General features: G+C 42.5%; 1 protein-coding gene across 3 annotated transcripts in view; it reads right to left on the bottom strand.

The window, feature by feature from the left end:
* SCFD1 (sec1 family domain containing 1) overlaps positions 1–13,646 on the bottom strand; it is a 118,224-nt gene extending 104,578 nt beyond the window's left edge. Inside the window, exons 1-4 of one of the 3 annotated variants that reach the window (XM_036735083.1) lie at positions 13,551–13,646; positions 4,492–4,562; positions 3,042–3,130; positions 1,111–1,201 (exon numbers count right to left, since the gene is read on the bottom strand). In XM_036735083.1, coding sequence (XP_036590978.1) covers positions 1,111–1,201; positions 3,042–3,130; positions 4,492–4,562; positions 13,551–13,608 — 309 coding nt within the window. In that variant the 5' untranslated portion in view covers positions 13,609–13,646. Of the gene's footprint in view, positions 1–1,110; positions 1,202–3,041; positions 3,131–4,491; positions 4,563–13,043; positions 13,168–13,550 lie in introns of those variants that run through there. The other 2 variants (XM_036735084.1, XM_036735085.1) reach the window with 2 other exon arrangements.
* Between the last annotated feature and the right edge of the window lie 643 nt (positions 13,647–14,289).

The raw sequence follows: 14,289 nt of genomic DNA, 5'->3' as shown, positions 1-14,289 counted from the left end.
GAAAAAACCTAGTTTAAGGGTTACCTTGGATACAGACTAGCCCTGTGTCCCGGGACAGTTATTTAACCTCTCAGAGTCCTAGGCATCTCTGGCCTTCTAAGTGACACAACAGCTGATAATCAGTGTGGCTAGGAGTTTCCTCACCAAGAGTTCCTTTTATCAATGAAATCACAGGTCCAGATGAAAAACAGCTGATATATATTTGCCGACAAAATGTTACTGACCCCAAAATGGCAAAGAATCAATGCAATTTAAAAAAAAATTATAACTGATCCTAACAAAAATAAGAGGGGAAAAAAAGGAAAGCAATTCAGCAAAATGAACCAACATATCAAGTGAGTCTGACAGCACATGCAATATTCCCCGGCTCCTCCAAGGAAGAAGAGATGTCCATTTTTTCATCTCTTAAATAGAGAAAAGCTTGGCCACTGTAATTACAGAAATCAGTTTCAGGTTTTTGTTGCTGTCCTTTCCATTTACGCCGCTGCAGAATCAACCGACAGATCAATGCAGCCTTTTCTCAGCCTTCTTACCTCTCTGCAGCACCTGACACTACAGCTTATCTCTCCCTCCTGAACATGCTTTCCACTCGGGGTTTTCAAGACATTACTTTCTCTTGCTTCTCCCAGCTGTCTAGCCAATCCTTTTCAGTTTCTTTTGTAAAATCATCATCATCCTGCTTACTTCCCATCCCCTATGTGTAGGTGTACCCTGAGACATTGTTCTAGGCTCTCTTCTCTCAGGGGACCTCAGGTTATCTATCAAATAACGAATTAAAAGTAAAAATTCTTCTTCAACAACATTTTTCATAGCAAATTTGGAGATTAAAAAAAAAACGTCCTAGTGAAAAGGCAGGGAACTATGGTATAGAGCATATTACAAAACCTGCCAGTCACAATTGATGTGTTGGTAAGTCAGCTGAGCTATTTCTTTTAAAATCCTTGTCACAAGAGAAAACTCATTGTGTAGGGGAGGAGGGAAGTATGCATGACACAAAAGAAAAAAGGCAGTCATAAAACTTTTCCAGCTTTGATTGTTTTTAAAAATTAATCGGTAATACTTTATCTACTATGAAATCCAAAAGTCAATAATAAAGAGAAGTTATGTTACCTGGCACATTCTGTCAATATTTTCTTCTGTTGGCATTACAAAGTAAACTGCTGGGACATCAGGTATAGGGTCCCGATCAGAGTGCAAAAGCCTGGTAAAAGTCAGAAATATAAAATTAACCACTCAGCATAAACCACTTTTCTTCTTAATTACTCATGCTTACAAGGAGGCCTTAAATAGCAATTCTCCACCAGAGGTTCTACGGAAAGGGCTCTAGAGACGCAGTACAGCAATAATGAATTTGGGGTACAGGTGGTGTTCCCCTGCTGTTAGCCCTGCCCTTCAGCAATTCAACATATACCACTTTATCTTGTCGTCTCTTCTCTTTGGCCCGAAGCTAGCAAAGCCAGATCACAGAAAATTTATCAAATTGGCCAAAGAAAATAAGGATGATTGTTCCATCATTCTGCAAAGCTTTATTAGGTGCTTACTCTGAACAAGACACGTTATACAGAGATAAAGACAAAAGTTACCCAGGCTAAGAAGCACATACCCCACCTGTCTACAACATGTCTCGTCTAACATGCAGTAAATGTGGCAGCAGAGAACACTAGCAAATAGATGAAGGGAATGGACCAAAAAAGGCCACGGGGTGCAGGTACATAGGCTGTCTAAACCAGCTGGAAATACAATGCACAGAGAGCAAGACGTGGAGTCAGGAAGACCTGAGTTCAAATCCAGCCTCAGACACTTATTAATGTGACCCTGGGCAAGTCCCTTAGCCTCTGTCTGATTCAGTTTCCTGAATGGTAATATCACCTATCTCCCAGGGGTGTTGTGGGCTCCAATGGGGTAGCAAACCTTGAAATGTTATACACATGCTGTCTATGAATGTCGGAGGGCAGCTGGGTAGCGCCTGAAGTCCAGAAAACTCCTCTTCCTGAGTTTAAAGCTGGCTTCAGACACTCACTAGCTGGGTGACCCTGGGCAGGAGCTTAACCTTGTTTGCCCCAGTTTCCTCATCTGTAAAAAATAAACTGGAGAAGGAAATGGCAAACCACTCCAGTATCTCTGCTGAGAAAACCCTCGATGCGGGACAAAGAGCTGGACAGAACTGAAAAAGTGAGTGAACAAGAGATTAATATTATTGCTGCTGTCAAGACTTAGGAGAGGCAGAGAGGAAGAAGAAATGGAGAGAGGAAAGGAGTGGAGCAGAGAGCTTGTGGAATGGTCATTAGTCCAGTTTGGCCAGGACGCAGGGCCTATAAAAAGAGCATAAAACAAGGCTGGAAAGGAAGGTAGAAGCCAGAAGACTCAAGTACTTTGAATTCAAGACTCAGAAGTTTGTGTGACAGTCTAGAGGCGATGGGGAACCAGGGAAGACTTTGAACAAGGGATTAACACGGTAACAGCTGTGTTTTAGCAGTATCATTTGGGCCACTAGGGGAGGGCAGATTAGAGGCAGGGAGACCAATTAAGAGGCACTACTTGAGAGGAGACGCGATCAGAGCCTTAGCTAAGCTGGTGCCAAAAGAATGGAGAGGACACTGATGTAAGAGATATTGCAGAGATAGAACTGACAGGACCTGGAAAATGACTGCCTATGGGGAATGAGAACGAGATGTTTGTTTTCAGTCTTTTTGAAGTGGAAAAAAATTTAATAATTTTGAGTATGAAGTTGTATGAAGCATGAAGCTGGGGAAGGGGAAAGATAATGAGTGCCTACATATATGCTAATTACAGCCACTGAAAGAGTTAAACAAATCCACCTTTGTAATCCCAAAAGGAAAACCAAACTCCTGGGGGTCCAGAGTCTCACACTGAGAAATTCTATTAAGAGTTAAAAAAGACACACTGGCAAAGTCTTGTCTCACATTTCCAGTTCCACCTACCATGGATCAAAATATTCAGGAATCACAGTCATGCAGAAGAAAATTTTTTAACATTTCTTTTAAATAACTTAAAATGATTTTAAATGTGTTAAAACTCACAGATGCAAAGTGATTCCCATGTCTCTCAATTCCTTCACAGACAGCAGGGGAGAGATAATATCTTGGCCAAATCTGTCAAAAATGAGCACCTGCCCCCAAACAAACCCCCCCAAAATTCCTTTGAAACAGTATTACTACAGAAAGACAAATAAACTTAATTTTCAGACATATTAAAGTAAAATTTAGCTAATTTGACAATCACACTGAATTCTTAAGCATGGTTAAATTTAACATTTCTAAAACATGGAAATACAGCAACTCATTTTAAAAATTATACTACTATCAAATTAATATATGACAATATCATACTTTTACTATTCTAAAACATTTCTTCTAGGCAAAAATGCAGTGTAAAAATACCAATAAAACTTTTTTTTAAAATACTAAAGGAAAACTTGTAGATACACAGCATTGTACACTTTTCCTTCATCAGGTACAAACAAACAAGCTGAAGATCTTCAGAACTCTACAGAAACAAGGTTTACGCCTGAACACAAAAGTTTACCAATATCAGATTCCAAGGAAATATAATATGCTCTTACCTACTTCTATAAATGGTCAATACACCTTACGGTATCCAATAAAGGGGCTCTAAGGTTCTTCTCAGTCCTAAGATTCAATGACTCCCTGATTATATGTATGTCTTTAAAAGAATAGTGTTTGTGGAATGTGAACAAAACCAACCATAGCTTTACTTTTAGCTTGAAAATCAAATCCAAAATTAGTTTTAAAGAGAAAAAAAAACATAAGGAAATATGGAAAGACCTTCATTAAATAATTGAGAAATGGAACTATAAGAACGCACATACACATAATTACCATACCAGATAAAGTGAACGAGAACAAACGGATAAAGAATCCTAATGGAAATTTGAATGAATAAATGAAAATTTGCGTCATTTTACAAATTGGATCTATTTTAATGAAGACAGTTGAAAAATCTGAAATAATGTAGCTTCAATAGTGTTTAAAACAATTTTTAAAAATTTTGAATACAAGGAAGAGGTATGGACAATGAAGAGATAATAGAAGTTTTAATAAATGATTTTCATAACCATTTCAACTTTTTCTCCAATAAATAATAGAAGATGAGACAGCATGAAGATGGCAAAGTTAATAAGGGGCTTTCTTGTGTTAGAACTCTCTTTAGAGTTAAAATAAGATTGAAAAGCTTTAGCCTCTCTAAAGCATAATACTTTTAAAAAATCTCCCAGTGTTCTTTTCCTCCAAATTGATATAAAGAAGAATTAACTGGACACATACAATACTACCCAACTTTCAAAGTATTTATTTTAAAGCTGAAAGTAGGCTTCCAATAAATACATGAGGTACTTATTTTTTTTTTAATCTGAACTTGAAAATAAGAGACGTAACACCAAATAAATTAAATCCATCACATGCTCTATCTAAAGACAGAGATAAATTCTCCCCATGACAGTAAATGTCTTACCTTCCATACTGGTTCTCCAGTGTTGTTCTTCACATGAGGAACATTAAAATTCAGCATACGTTTCAAAGCAACTAAAAGGGAAAAAAAAAGACATTTATATCAAGCACTACTGCTTTTAGTTCAGTTTTACTTTCTCATTTTAATTAGTAACAGAATCTCAAATAGCATCCAATTTACAAACAAAAATTTACAAAAGAACTGGGAAGGCTGCTGCTCCTATAATCTTACAACCCACATTTCCCCACCAGTGCTGCCTATCTCCCAATCCCATGGCTGTCACCGTACCATCATCTACCTGACATCAACACTAAAGTACTATGCACGACATTGTAATAATATGGACACTAAAGTATAAATTTATATTATTAGTACTATAGAACTTACAGTATTAATAATATTTTGGTTTTGACAATATATTTATCTATCACATGTTTATCATGTACCTACCAACCAAAATTAGTAGTGCTTTTCCTATTTCTCAGGGCCATCTCCCATCCACTGGCATAGAAGCAATGTGTAAATGGTTCTTTTCATATGCCGGTTAACAAGCTATTTGAGCACCAGGAACATAACCCTTCCCTCAGCTGGGTCTAGGATCCGGCCACTAGAAGGGGCACTAGAGGGACACCACCTCTGTTTCCATTTCCTACTACCACCAGCGCAATAAAAGGGAAACTGTAACTTCCCTCAGTATACACTTTGTAATCAACACAGCTTTGCCTGAAGACCTTTGATTCTCAAAGGATTTGTTAACTGAAGTATGAGGAACTCAGACAAACTGAATGGCTTCTGAACCTGTAATTTTACCAAAATTGATTAAGAACACAACAGCAACTAGTCAAAAATAACATCTCCAAAATTAAAAAAAAAAACAACACTTCCAGGAGTTGGGCTGAGCCAAGACAGGGAGCTTAAGCTCTCCCCCAAACCCCTCCAAATTCCTGTAAAAATGACTCTAAACAAACTCTAGAGCAGCAGAACCCACAAAAGGACAGAGCGAAACAACTTTCCAGCCCAAGGCAACCTAGAAGGTCAACAGGAAAGGTCTATCCCACCAGGCTGAGAGAGGAGCATGGTCTAGTGTAAGCCATACCAGCACAGACCAGGCCCCAACAAACCCAGAGCAGGCCTCAGGGGACTGAATCAGTGGCAGCTGTGGTGGTTTCCAGGCTCCTCAACCCACAAACACCAAAGACAACTTAGAAGGTCAGCAGGAAAGCTCTGTCTGACCTGGGTGAGAGAGGAGCACAGTCTAGCCGCAGCACAGCGCAGTCTTAGGGCTGTGGTGGCAGAAACAGAGGCTGCTGATGCCAGAGCTCTCAGCAGACAGACAGTAAGGGGATCAAACAACTGATCAGAAGGAGATTACAAGGGTCTCTTTGTTGGCACTGAGGCAGGACTCTGTTGCTTTGCCCATACTCAGATCTGGGTCCTGGGGTGAGGAGGAGCACTGGCGTAGCAGAGCCTGTGGGAGCAGATGAGAGAGGACCTTCCTCACAGTTCCAGGGCAGACAAGAGTGCTTGGGGTCACTCGCAGAGAGCACAGCTCAGGAGAGGAGTGAACACCTCTCCTTAGGTCATACCACCTTGGGAGAACTGAAAACAGCTGCACAAAACCCCTGAAGTTTGGGACAGTATGCTTTTCACCTTGGAAGCAGAGCCCTGCCTTAACAGACAGTTAAAAAGTCAAGTAATAGGCTGGGGAAGTGAGCAAACAATGGGGGGGATGGGGGGGGGAAGCCTCTGACTATAGAAAATTACTATAGTGACAAGGAAGATCAAAACAAACACTCAGAAGAAGTCAACAAAGTCAAAGCTCCTACATCCAAAGCCTCCAAGAAAAATGCAAATTGGTCTCATGCCATGGAAGAGCTCAAAAAGGATTTGGAAAAGCAAATAAAACAAGCAGAGGAAAAACTGGGAAGAGAAATGAGTGATGCAAGAAAACCATGAAAAATGAATCAACACCTTGCTAAAGGAGACCCAAAAAAATGCTGAAGAAAACAACACCTTAAAAAATAGACTAACCCAAATGGCAAAAGAGCTCCAAAAAACCACTGAGGAGAAGAATGCTTCAAAAAGCAGAACTGACCAAATAGAAAAGGAGGTCCAAAAGCTCACTGAAGAAAATAATTCCTTAAAAAGTAGAATGGAGCAAACGGAATCTAGTGATTATGAGAAAAGAAGAAATTATAAAACAAAACCAAAAGAATGAAACAACGTGAAATATCTCATTGGAAAAAACAACTGAGCAGAAACATATATCCAGGAGAGAGAATTTAAAAATTATTGGATTACCTGAAAGCCATGATCAAAAAAAGAGACTAGACATCATCTTTCAAGAAATTATCAACGAAAACTGCCCTGATATTCTAGAACCAGAGGGTAAAAGAGAAATTCAAAGAATCCACCGATCCCCTCCTGAAAGAGATCCCCAAATGAAAACTCCCAAGAATATTATAGCCCAATTCCCAAGTTTCCAGGTCAAGGAGAAAATATTGCAAGCAGGCAGAATGAAACAATTCAAGTATTGTGGAACCACAATCAGAATAACACAGGAGTCAGCAGCTTGCAATAGCAATTTAGATTTGAAGATCTTTCCCACCCATTAATAGGCCACGTGACCTGCTTACTCACAGGAAGCCTAAGTCAGATGTGATGGGAGAAGCTCACTACAGGAAAAGGAAGTTGTGTCACAGGAAATGCTGAGAGAGAGCTGTTATGGCTGTTAATGGTCGTAGTTATAGTTAGAGCCGAGGTAAAGAAAGCCAACCTCTGACAGCTGAGCAGACTGTGATGGCTGTACTGTGAGTTTTTGGGAAGAGCCCAGCAGGAAGAAGTGAGGTTTTGGGATGGTGAGGTTCCAGGCTGTGATACGGTGTTTTGAGTTCCTTGCTGTTATGATAAAATGGGCTGACTGGTTGTAGGAACAGATTGCCTGGTTATGGGATATGGTCCTCTGGTGTCTGAATAAATGTTTTACTTCTTCTATATGGAGAGTCTCTCATACTTTGCAATACAGAACTTCATAGGCATATTCACAGTTATTGTCGATGTTGTGTTTATTACCTTACTGATACATTAAGAGATCAGAGGGCTTGGAATATGGTATTGTGGAGTGCAAAGGAACTAGGATTAAAACCACAAATCACCTACCCACCAAAACTGAGTGCAATCCATGAGGAAGAAAAACAGACATTCAATGTGGCAGAGGAATTTCATGCATTCTTGAGAAAAGACCAGAGCTAAAAAGAAAAACTGACTTTCAAATACAAGACTCAAGAGAAGCACGACTTTCCGGGAGCCAAGATGGTGGAGTAAGCAGTAAGTTACTCCCACTCTCCTTTATTTACCTTGAAAAAACCCATCAAATACTGCCCCAAGAAAAATCCTGGAAAAGTGGAACCAGCAGAAAGACAGGGCGCAGCAGTTTTTTAGCTCATGAGGCTAGAGGAACAGGAAAGGTCCCTCTTGCTTTGGCTGAAGGGAACCAGTATAGGACAGGAAGTGTCCAGGCAAGCCAGCAGCAAGTCCCACCCTCAGCAAGCCAGCAGGAGATCCTGAGACCCAGAGTGGTGGAGCCAGCAAACACCAACACCAGGACCCCATACCCCCACCCCCGCATGCCTCCCCTCAGCCAGGGGAATCAGCAGACACCAGCCACCACCACCAGCTTCATCTCAGCACCAAGTAAGCTACAGCAGCTAGAACCTGAGGCCCCAGTACGCAAAGCTAGTAACCAGGCCCCTAGCCCCCAGCACAAGAAGTGTGGGACAGAGCCCCCTGTGCCCCAGAAGCAGAGATCCACCTTAAAAGCCAGGAAAAAGGCAAACACAATGAGCAAAAAGCAACTTAGAAAAGCAAAGACCATAGAGTCTTACTATGGGGACAGGGAAGATCAAAACACAAATTCAGAAGAGGACAGCATTGTCATGATACTCACATCTGAAACCTCAAAGGGAAATACGAACTGGTCTCAAGCCCAAAAAGCCTTCCTGGAAGACCTCAAGAAGGATTTTAAAAGTAAAATTAGAGAGGAAGAGGAAAAACTCAACAATACCTTTAAAAATACAATTGACAAAATGAGAAAAAAAAATTCACTGAAGAAAATAACTCCTTAAAAAATAAAATTGGCCAAATGGAAAAGGAAGTACAAAAGCTAACTGAAGAAAGCAATTTGCTAAAAATGAGAACTGAGCAAGTAGAAGCTAATGACTCTATGAAGTGTCAACAATCAGTCAAAATCAGAAGAATGAAAAAATAGAAGAAAATACAAAATATCTAAACAAGAGAAGAGAAGGCAGATAACTGATGGAGGGGAATCCAAGAGGGATTTGAGAGTTTGGAACAGTACAAAGTTGAAGTGGTATAAAGTTAAAACTGGGTCAAAAATGAGAAGGGAGGGAAAATAAACCGGAGCAAGAAGAATGTCTGGGGAGTGCAGCGAAGGGCGGCGATAATTCTTTTTGAGGATGAAGAAAAGTTTCAGAAGCAGTGAGGCACAGAGAGATGGAATGTTAGGAGGTTATGGTTGGATAGAGGGATTTAGAAATTCTTGACCATAAAAGCAGACCAACAGGGAGTGACGCTGACTGCTCAGGTGTGTGACTGCAGACACAGGTCACGGGAGGAGTCTGATGGAACATCAGCATTTATCGTGTCTGCTGAAATCCCCTGGTGCAAGGGCAGGAGTTGGAGCGGAGCGGAAGGCTGACCAGGTAGGATAATAAAGGAGATACAGTGCACGCTTACACACGTCAGGCAATGCTAATGCTAGGTCTCTACAGCTTCATGGCTCAGATAAAATGGGGGCAGAGGGACAAAGCTGACACATTTTGAGCAGAGGTTTTCTTTGTGGATAACGGGAACACGACCTATCCACAAACAACCCTCTAGGAAATGCTCCACTCCTTGCTGTGGCCTGACGTGGCTCTCCTAGTTACCCACTTGAGAGTCCTTGACTGTTCCAGCTCTTTCAGACTCCACCTCTCATCCTACGAGCTTTCTCATCCCCATACGATCCACCCCTGTCGTGAGAGGTAACCTAGCATAGTGGAAAGAGCATTACACCTAGAATAAGAAGACCTGAGTTCAAAACCTGCTCTGCCACTTACTGCTTGTACAATGTTAAGCAAGTCACTTTTGCTCTCTGGGCCTCAGTTTTCTCATTTGCAAAATGAGGGTGTTGGACTAGATGACTTATAAAGCCCCTTCCAAATCTCAAGCTATGTTCCTATGAATAGATTTCTCAAAATAATCCTCACAATTCTCCAAAAAAGCTTACAACTAAAAGAACAGACAAGTACGTAGCAGAATAGTTCACCAACTGTCATTAATTTGTTCTAGAGAAATAAAGCAGATAACAGCGCTGGCCACCCAAATTTAAGGCTATCAAAGATGAGGTTGGTCTCCATAAAAATCTACTACCAGAAGAAGGAATGGAAGTGCAAGGGCTGTGTTGAGTGGAGCTGTCAGGGAGATGCCCTGGACAGGACAGACGCTGTCGCGCTAGAGCCAGGGAATCAAAAAAGAAGAAGGGGAACTTAAGGGAGAAGATTTGGGGCCTGGGCTAGCCACAGAAAAAAAAAGGACAAATGGAATCATAGATTCAGGGCTGGAAGGAACCTCAGAGGTCAATGATTCCAACCCCCTCATTTTACAGATGAAGACGACAAAACTGAGAAAGGTTCAGTCATTCAAAGTCAGGTTCCATATCAAAAAGATAGGACTGGAAAAGTAGGCTGGAGCTAGATGGTGGGCAGTGCTGAATGTTAGTATCAGAACAATGTGTTATTACCAAATAACATAAGTGAAGTCCTACCGAAAGTCCGCTTCTATCTTAATCTGTGCTTTATCTTCAGAAAAGGTACTAAGCCTTCCTCATGTTCCCTTTGAGATGAGAGCCTCTATTATAAATAGAAAGGTTAAATAGTTTATCTCATAGAACTTAAGAAACTCATCCCAGAATATATCATTTAAAATTCATTTTTCAGCAGTGAAAAGAGTAGGCTTTTGAAAAAAATGCATTAATTGGAGATTATCATGATAATACTTTTTCAAAGAATCAAACAGGTATTTTAAGCTAACTTAATTATGCAAATCCCCGAATTACACCTAATTTATGTGATCTGGTGTTTAGGATAAGAATACTGGATCCCAAGCCAGCCAAGGAAAACCTGGGTTCAAATATGACCCCAGATGCTTGCTAACTTGTGTGAACCTGGGAAACTGATTGAATATCTCTGATTCTCTATTTTCTCATCTGTAAAATCAGGAAGATGGACTTGATAACCTTTAAGTTCCCTGCTAGTTGTAAATCTACGATCCTACAACCACTTAGAATGGTTTGTTACTTCTCTGATGCATTGCCACTACTTGAGATCCTTTTCTCTTCCCTTCTCACCATCAGTTTATCACAAACCCCTTTCCCTAAAGTTAGTTCCAGGACTAGTCCTCAGGGCAAAGTGGGTGACAGAATGGAGGGACTAGGGATCAAATGAAATCCCAAAGCTATTCTTTCTCCTGCCTCCTTCTTAATTTCCTCTAGTCCCATTATGTAGTTTCAGTGGTAACATCACTTCCAAATCCTTGCCCTTCCCCTATTTTATTTTCTGCCCCAGAGGTGCTGTCCTGTTCTAATGGGGGAAGACCTACAAAACTAAAGACGAATGTTAACTTAGGAGGTTCATAAATTTTACTACAATCCTTTGTGTACTCAAAGATCTATCTTTATCAAATAAATACACCTTTGACTTTCTTTATGAGACCTATGTTAAAAAAAGAGAAGCGGGCAAACTGGGGCAGGTACCCTTTCTCCCCCTCATTTCTTATTATTGTTAGAAATCCTCAAAAGAGGATTAAGCACTTACAACTAGGTGAGGTAGGTAGTACAGATATTATTACCTCCCACCTCATTTTACAAATGAAGAAAGAGAGATCAAGTGACTTGTCCTTAATCACACAGCTATTATGTCAGATATAGGATAAGAAGCCGAGCCTCAGCTGGCTCCACACTCCAATGACATTCCCACTAACTGTCCATGGAATAATAACATTCCGGCTACACCATGTACCTCCATAGAATGGTCTGGGATTCTAACCACCACAGGTAACACTGTTCCTTTTGGAAAATAAATTAAGGTCTAAACAACAGATAAACATTTATAAATGGAATTCTGGTAATCAAAGGTGTGTGAAACTACCTGTAAGCTTTATACAGCATGAACCCTGACGGCTGCATGTTTCTACAGGAAAAATCCTAAAGTTCCTATTTGTTAGTCCTTTTTTTAAAAAAAAAATTAACCAGACAGCTCATTAAGAGTTACAACTTTCTCGGTAAGAGGTTTCATTCGTGAACCATTTGGAGAGAGACAGTGACTAATTCTAGGTTCTTTGCAATGTACTGGAAATTGCTAAAATTAAACAAAAGTTAAATCGCATCAAGACCAAATTTTTTTTCAATCTCATCTCTCCCTAATCCTCTATGACAATACTGTTCTCTGGCTAAATTGTCTACTTTACTTAAAACATAGGATAGGCTTTGTCAAGTGCATAATACTAAACTGCAAAATCCACCAAGTAGTATATTAGAAAGAATGCTAAATTGGAAGTCGAAGAACCTAGGAATTTAATCCTAATTTTGCTACTTACTATAATGAAACTTCGGCAAGTCTTTTACATCCTCTGGGCTTTCCATCTTCTCAATTGTAAATGAGAGGCAGGAGAAGAGGGGAGAGAGGGAGATCGGACTAGACCTTAATATATATACGATCCTGTGCCATAAGTCTTCCAAGCTCTGCTCCTGGGTCACGACCTGTCCATGCATATGCAGAGTATCTTAATTCTCCAACTAGAAGGCAAGCTCTTGCACACTCATAAAGTGAATTCCCTAAATGCACCGAGTCCTTCTTAGCGTACAAATGTTTGAAAACGGAATGTTTTACTTTCATTTAGGGGAATAAAGCACTGACTTCAGCGTCTAAGTTAAAGAGTAACAGATCTGACGTCGTGACCCACCAACGTAGTCTTGCTACAACTAAGTGCATCTTAACTGAATTTCCCCTTGAGATGCCACGCTAATCTGCCAATATCCTTAATATTCACATTTTAAAAACAAGTGGAAATATCTGTAACGAAAATGTCTCTTTATGAAACTTTCCAAAAGTCCGTTTCAAATTGCTTTTCATCGTCAGTAGACCTGAAAACGTCTATGAAAGAATCGTGAACCGATCACGACTCCGACACAAAATAGAAAGGAAAAACTGAAAGCCCCAAAGATCAGACTGTGAATAAAAAAATAAGACCCAGGATGCAAAAAAGGGAAAACAAACGCCACACCCCGCAAACATTTTAGTGCATAAGCAAGAGATAATAAAAGCTGCATTCCTTTAAACGCATAATGCGCACTAACCGGAGACACCCAAACGCCCGCTTGAACCTTTGGGGGGAAAGCTCCGAAAATGCGCCGGGGCCCAGACGCCCCTCCGTGCACATTTCACCCAGAGCACTGGAGGCGAGGACCGGACGCGAACCCCGGCGCTAAACATACGCACGGATAACTGAGGCAGCAGTGAGTGTGGTCGCCATACGGAGAGCGCTCGGCCCCGGAACGGCCTCTTGATCCCTAACCGCTAACGTTGCCCGCAGTCTGGACCACGGCCGGGAGAAATGTCCCGAAGGACGCCCGGCCAACCCGGAAGCCGGACGGACCCGCGGCACCGGGACCGGGGGAAAAATGGAGGGACCCCTCGGGACGCCTCACGGCTCCGGGGGGCTGCGGCGAGTGCCGGGGGGCCGCGTCCACCGCGGGGAGCAGTGCGGCCCCGGGGAAGGGGCTGGGGCGGCCGGACCGGAGCCCTGGAGCCCCGCTGCCCCGCTCCCGCCGCCCCCACCGGCATCACCCTCCAGGGCCAGGAGGAGGGGCCCCGCGGCGCCCAGCCTCCTGCCTGGCCGGCACAGCCCAAACCAGAGACGCCGCTCCGGTCGGGCTGCCCAGCGCGGAAGGCGACCGTGGCGTGAGGCGAAGCCAAGCGTGGCAGGGACACGAAAGAAGCCGGTACCTGTCTGCCTCTCCCGGATACTGGCTGCAGCCGCGGCCGCCATCTTGACTCCCACCATTCAGCGCCGGCCCAAGAGCCCGGAGCAGCAGGATGACGTGGCTGCCCCGCCGGCCCCGGAAGGAGAGGGGGCGGGGAGCGGGAGTGGAGCAGGAAACGGACAATCAGAAGGCGCTCCCGAGGACACGTGGCTACGCAGGCCCCGCCTCTTGTAGGGCCTAGTGAGTCACGTGGCTCAGCGGAGCGCGGGACGCGGCCGCTCTGCGAGGCTCGAAGCTGGTCTCTGTGCAGAGAAAGGGGGTCGCCGAGCGCTGTTCTCCCCAGCAGGTGTTGAGAGACGGGCCGCATCCCATCGTTGGCGTTGTACGAATCAGTCTTGGGTGGGCCAGTCCCTTTCCCCGCTTCCTGTCGCGGAGAGGGGGGCGGCGGAGATTCCAAACTTGGCCAAAGCGGAGAGACCCAAGAAATCAATTTCCCATCATTGTGGGAAAGTGGGGGAGGGACGGAGAAAAAGGTCCGTGCACTTAGTAAACTATTACTTCACAAAAGCACCCAGATCGTTGTTATAAATTTGAATCTTTAGACTTTATTGCACTTCAAAAAATGGTTACACATGACAGTTCATCTCCCATAATCACGGAGTTCAGCACCGACGTACTAACGGCTAAATTAATTCCAAGCTGTACCAAATTCTGCAATGTAAATTTTAAACTGCTATTTACAACTAAGACTTCTAAAATTC

Source organism: Trichosurus vulpecula, chromosome 8 (assembly GCF_011100635.1).
Source record: "Trichosurus vulpecula isolate mTriVul1 chromosome 8, mTriVul1.pri, whole genome shotgun sequence".
In the NCBI taxonomy this organism is placed as follows: domain Eukaryota; kingdom Metazoa; phylum Chordata; class Mammalia; order Diprotodontia; family Phalangeridae; genus Trichosurus; species Trichosurus vulpecula.
Note: the sequence above shows the minus strand (reverse complement) of the source record. Positions and strands in the feature narration are given on the sequence as shown.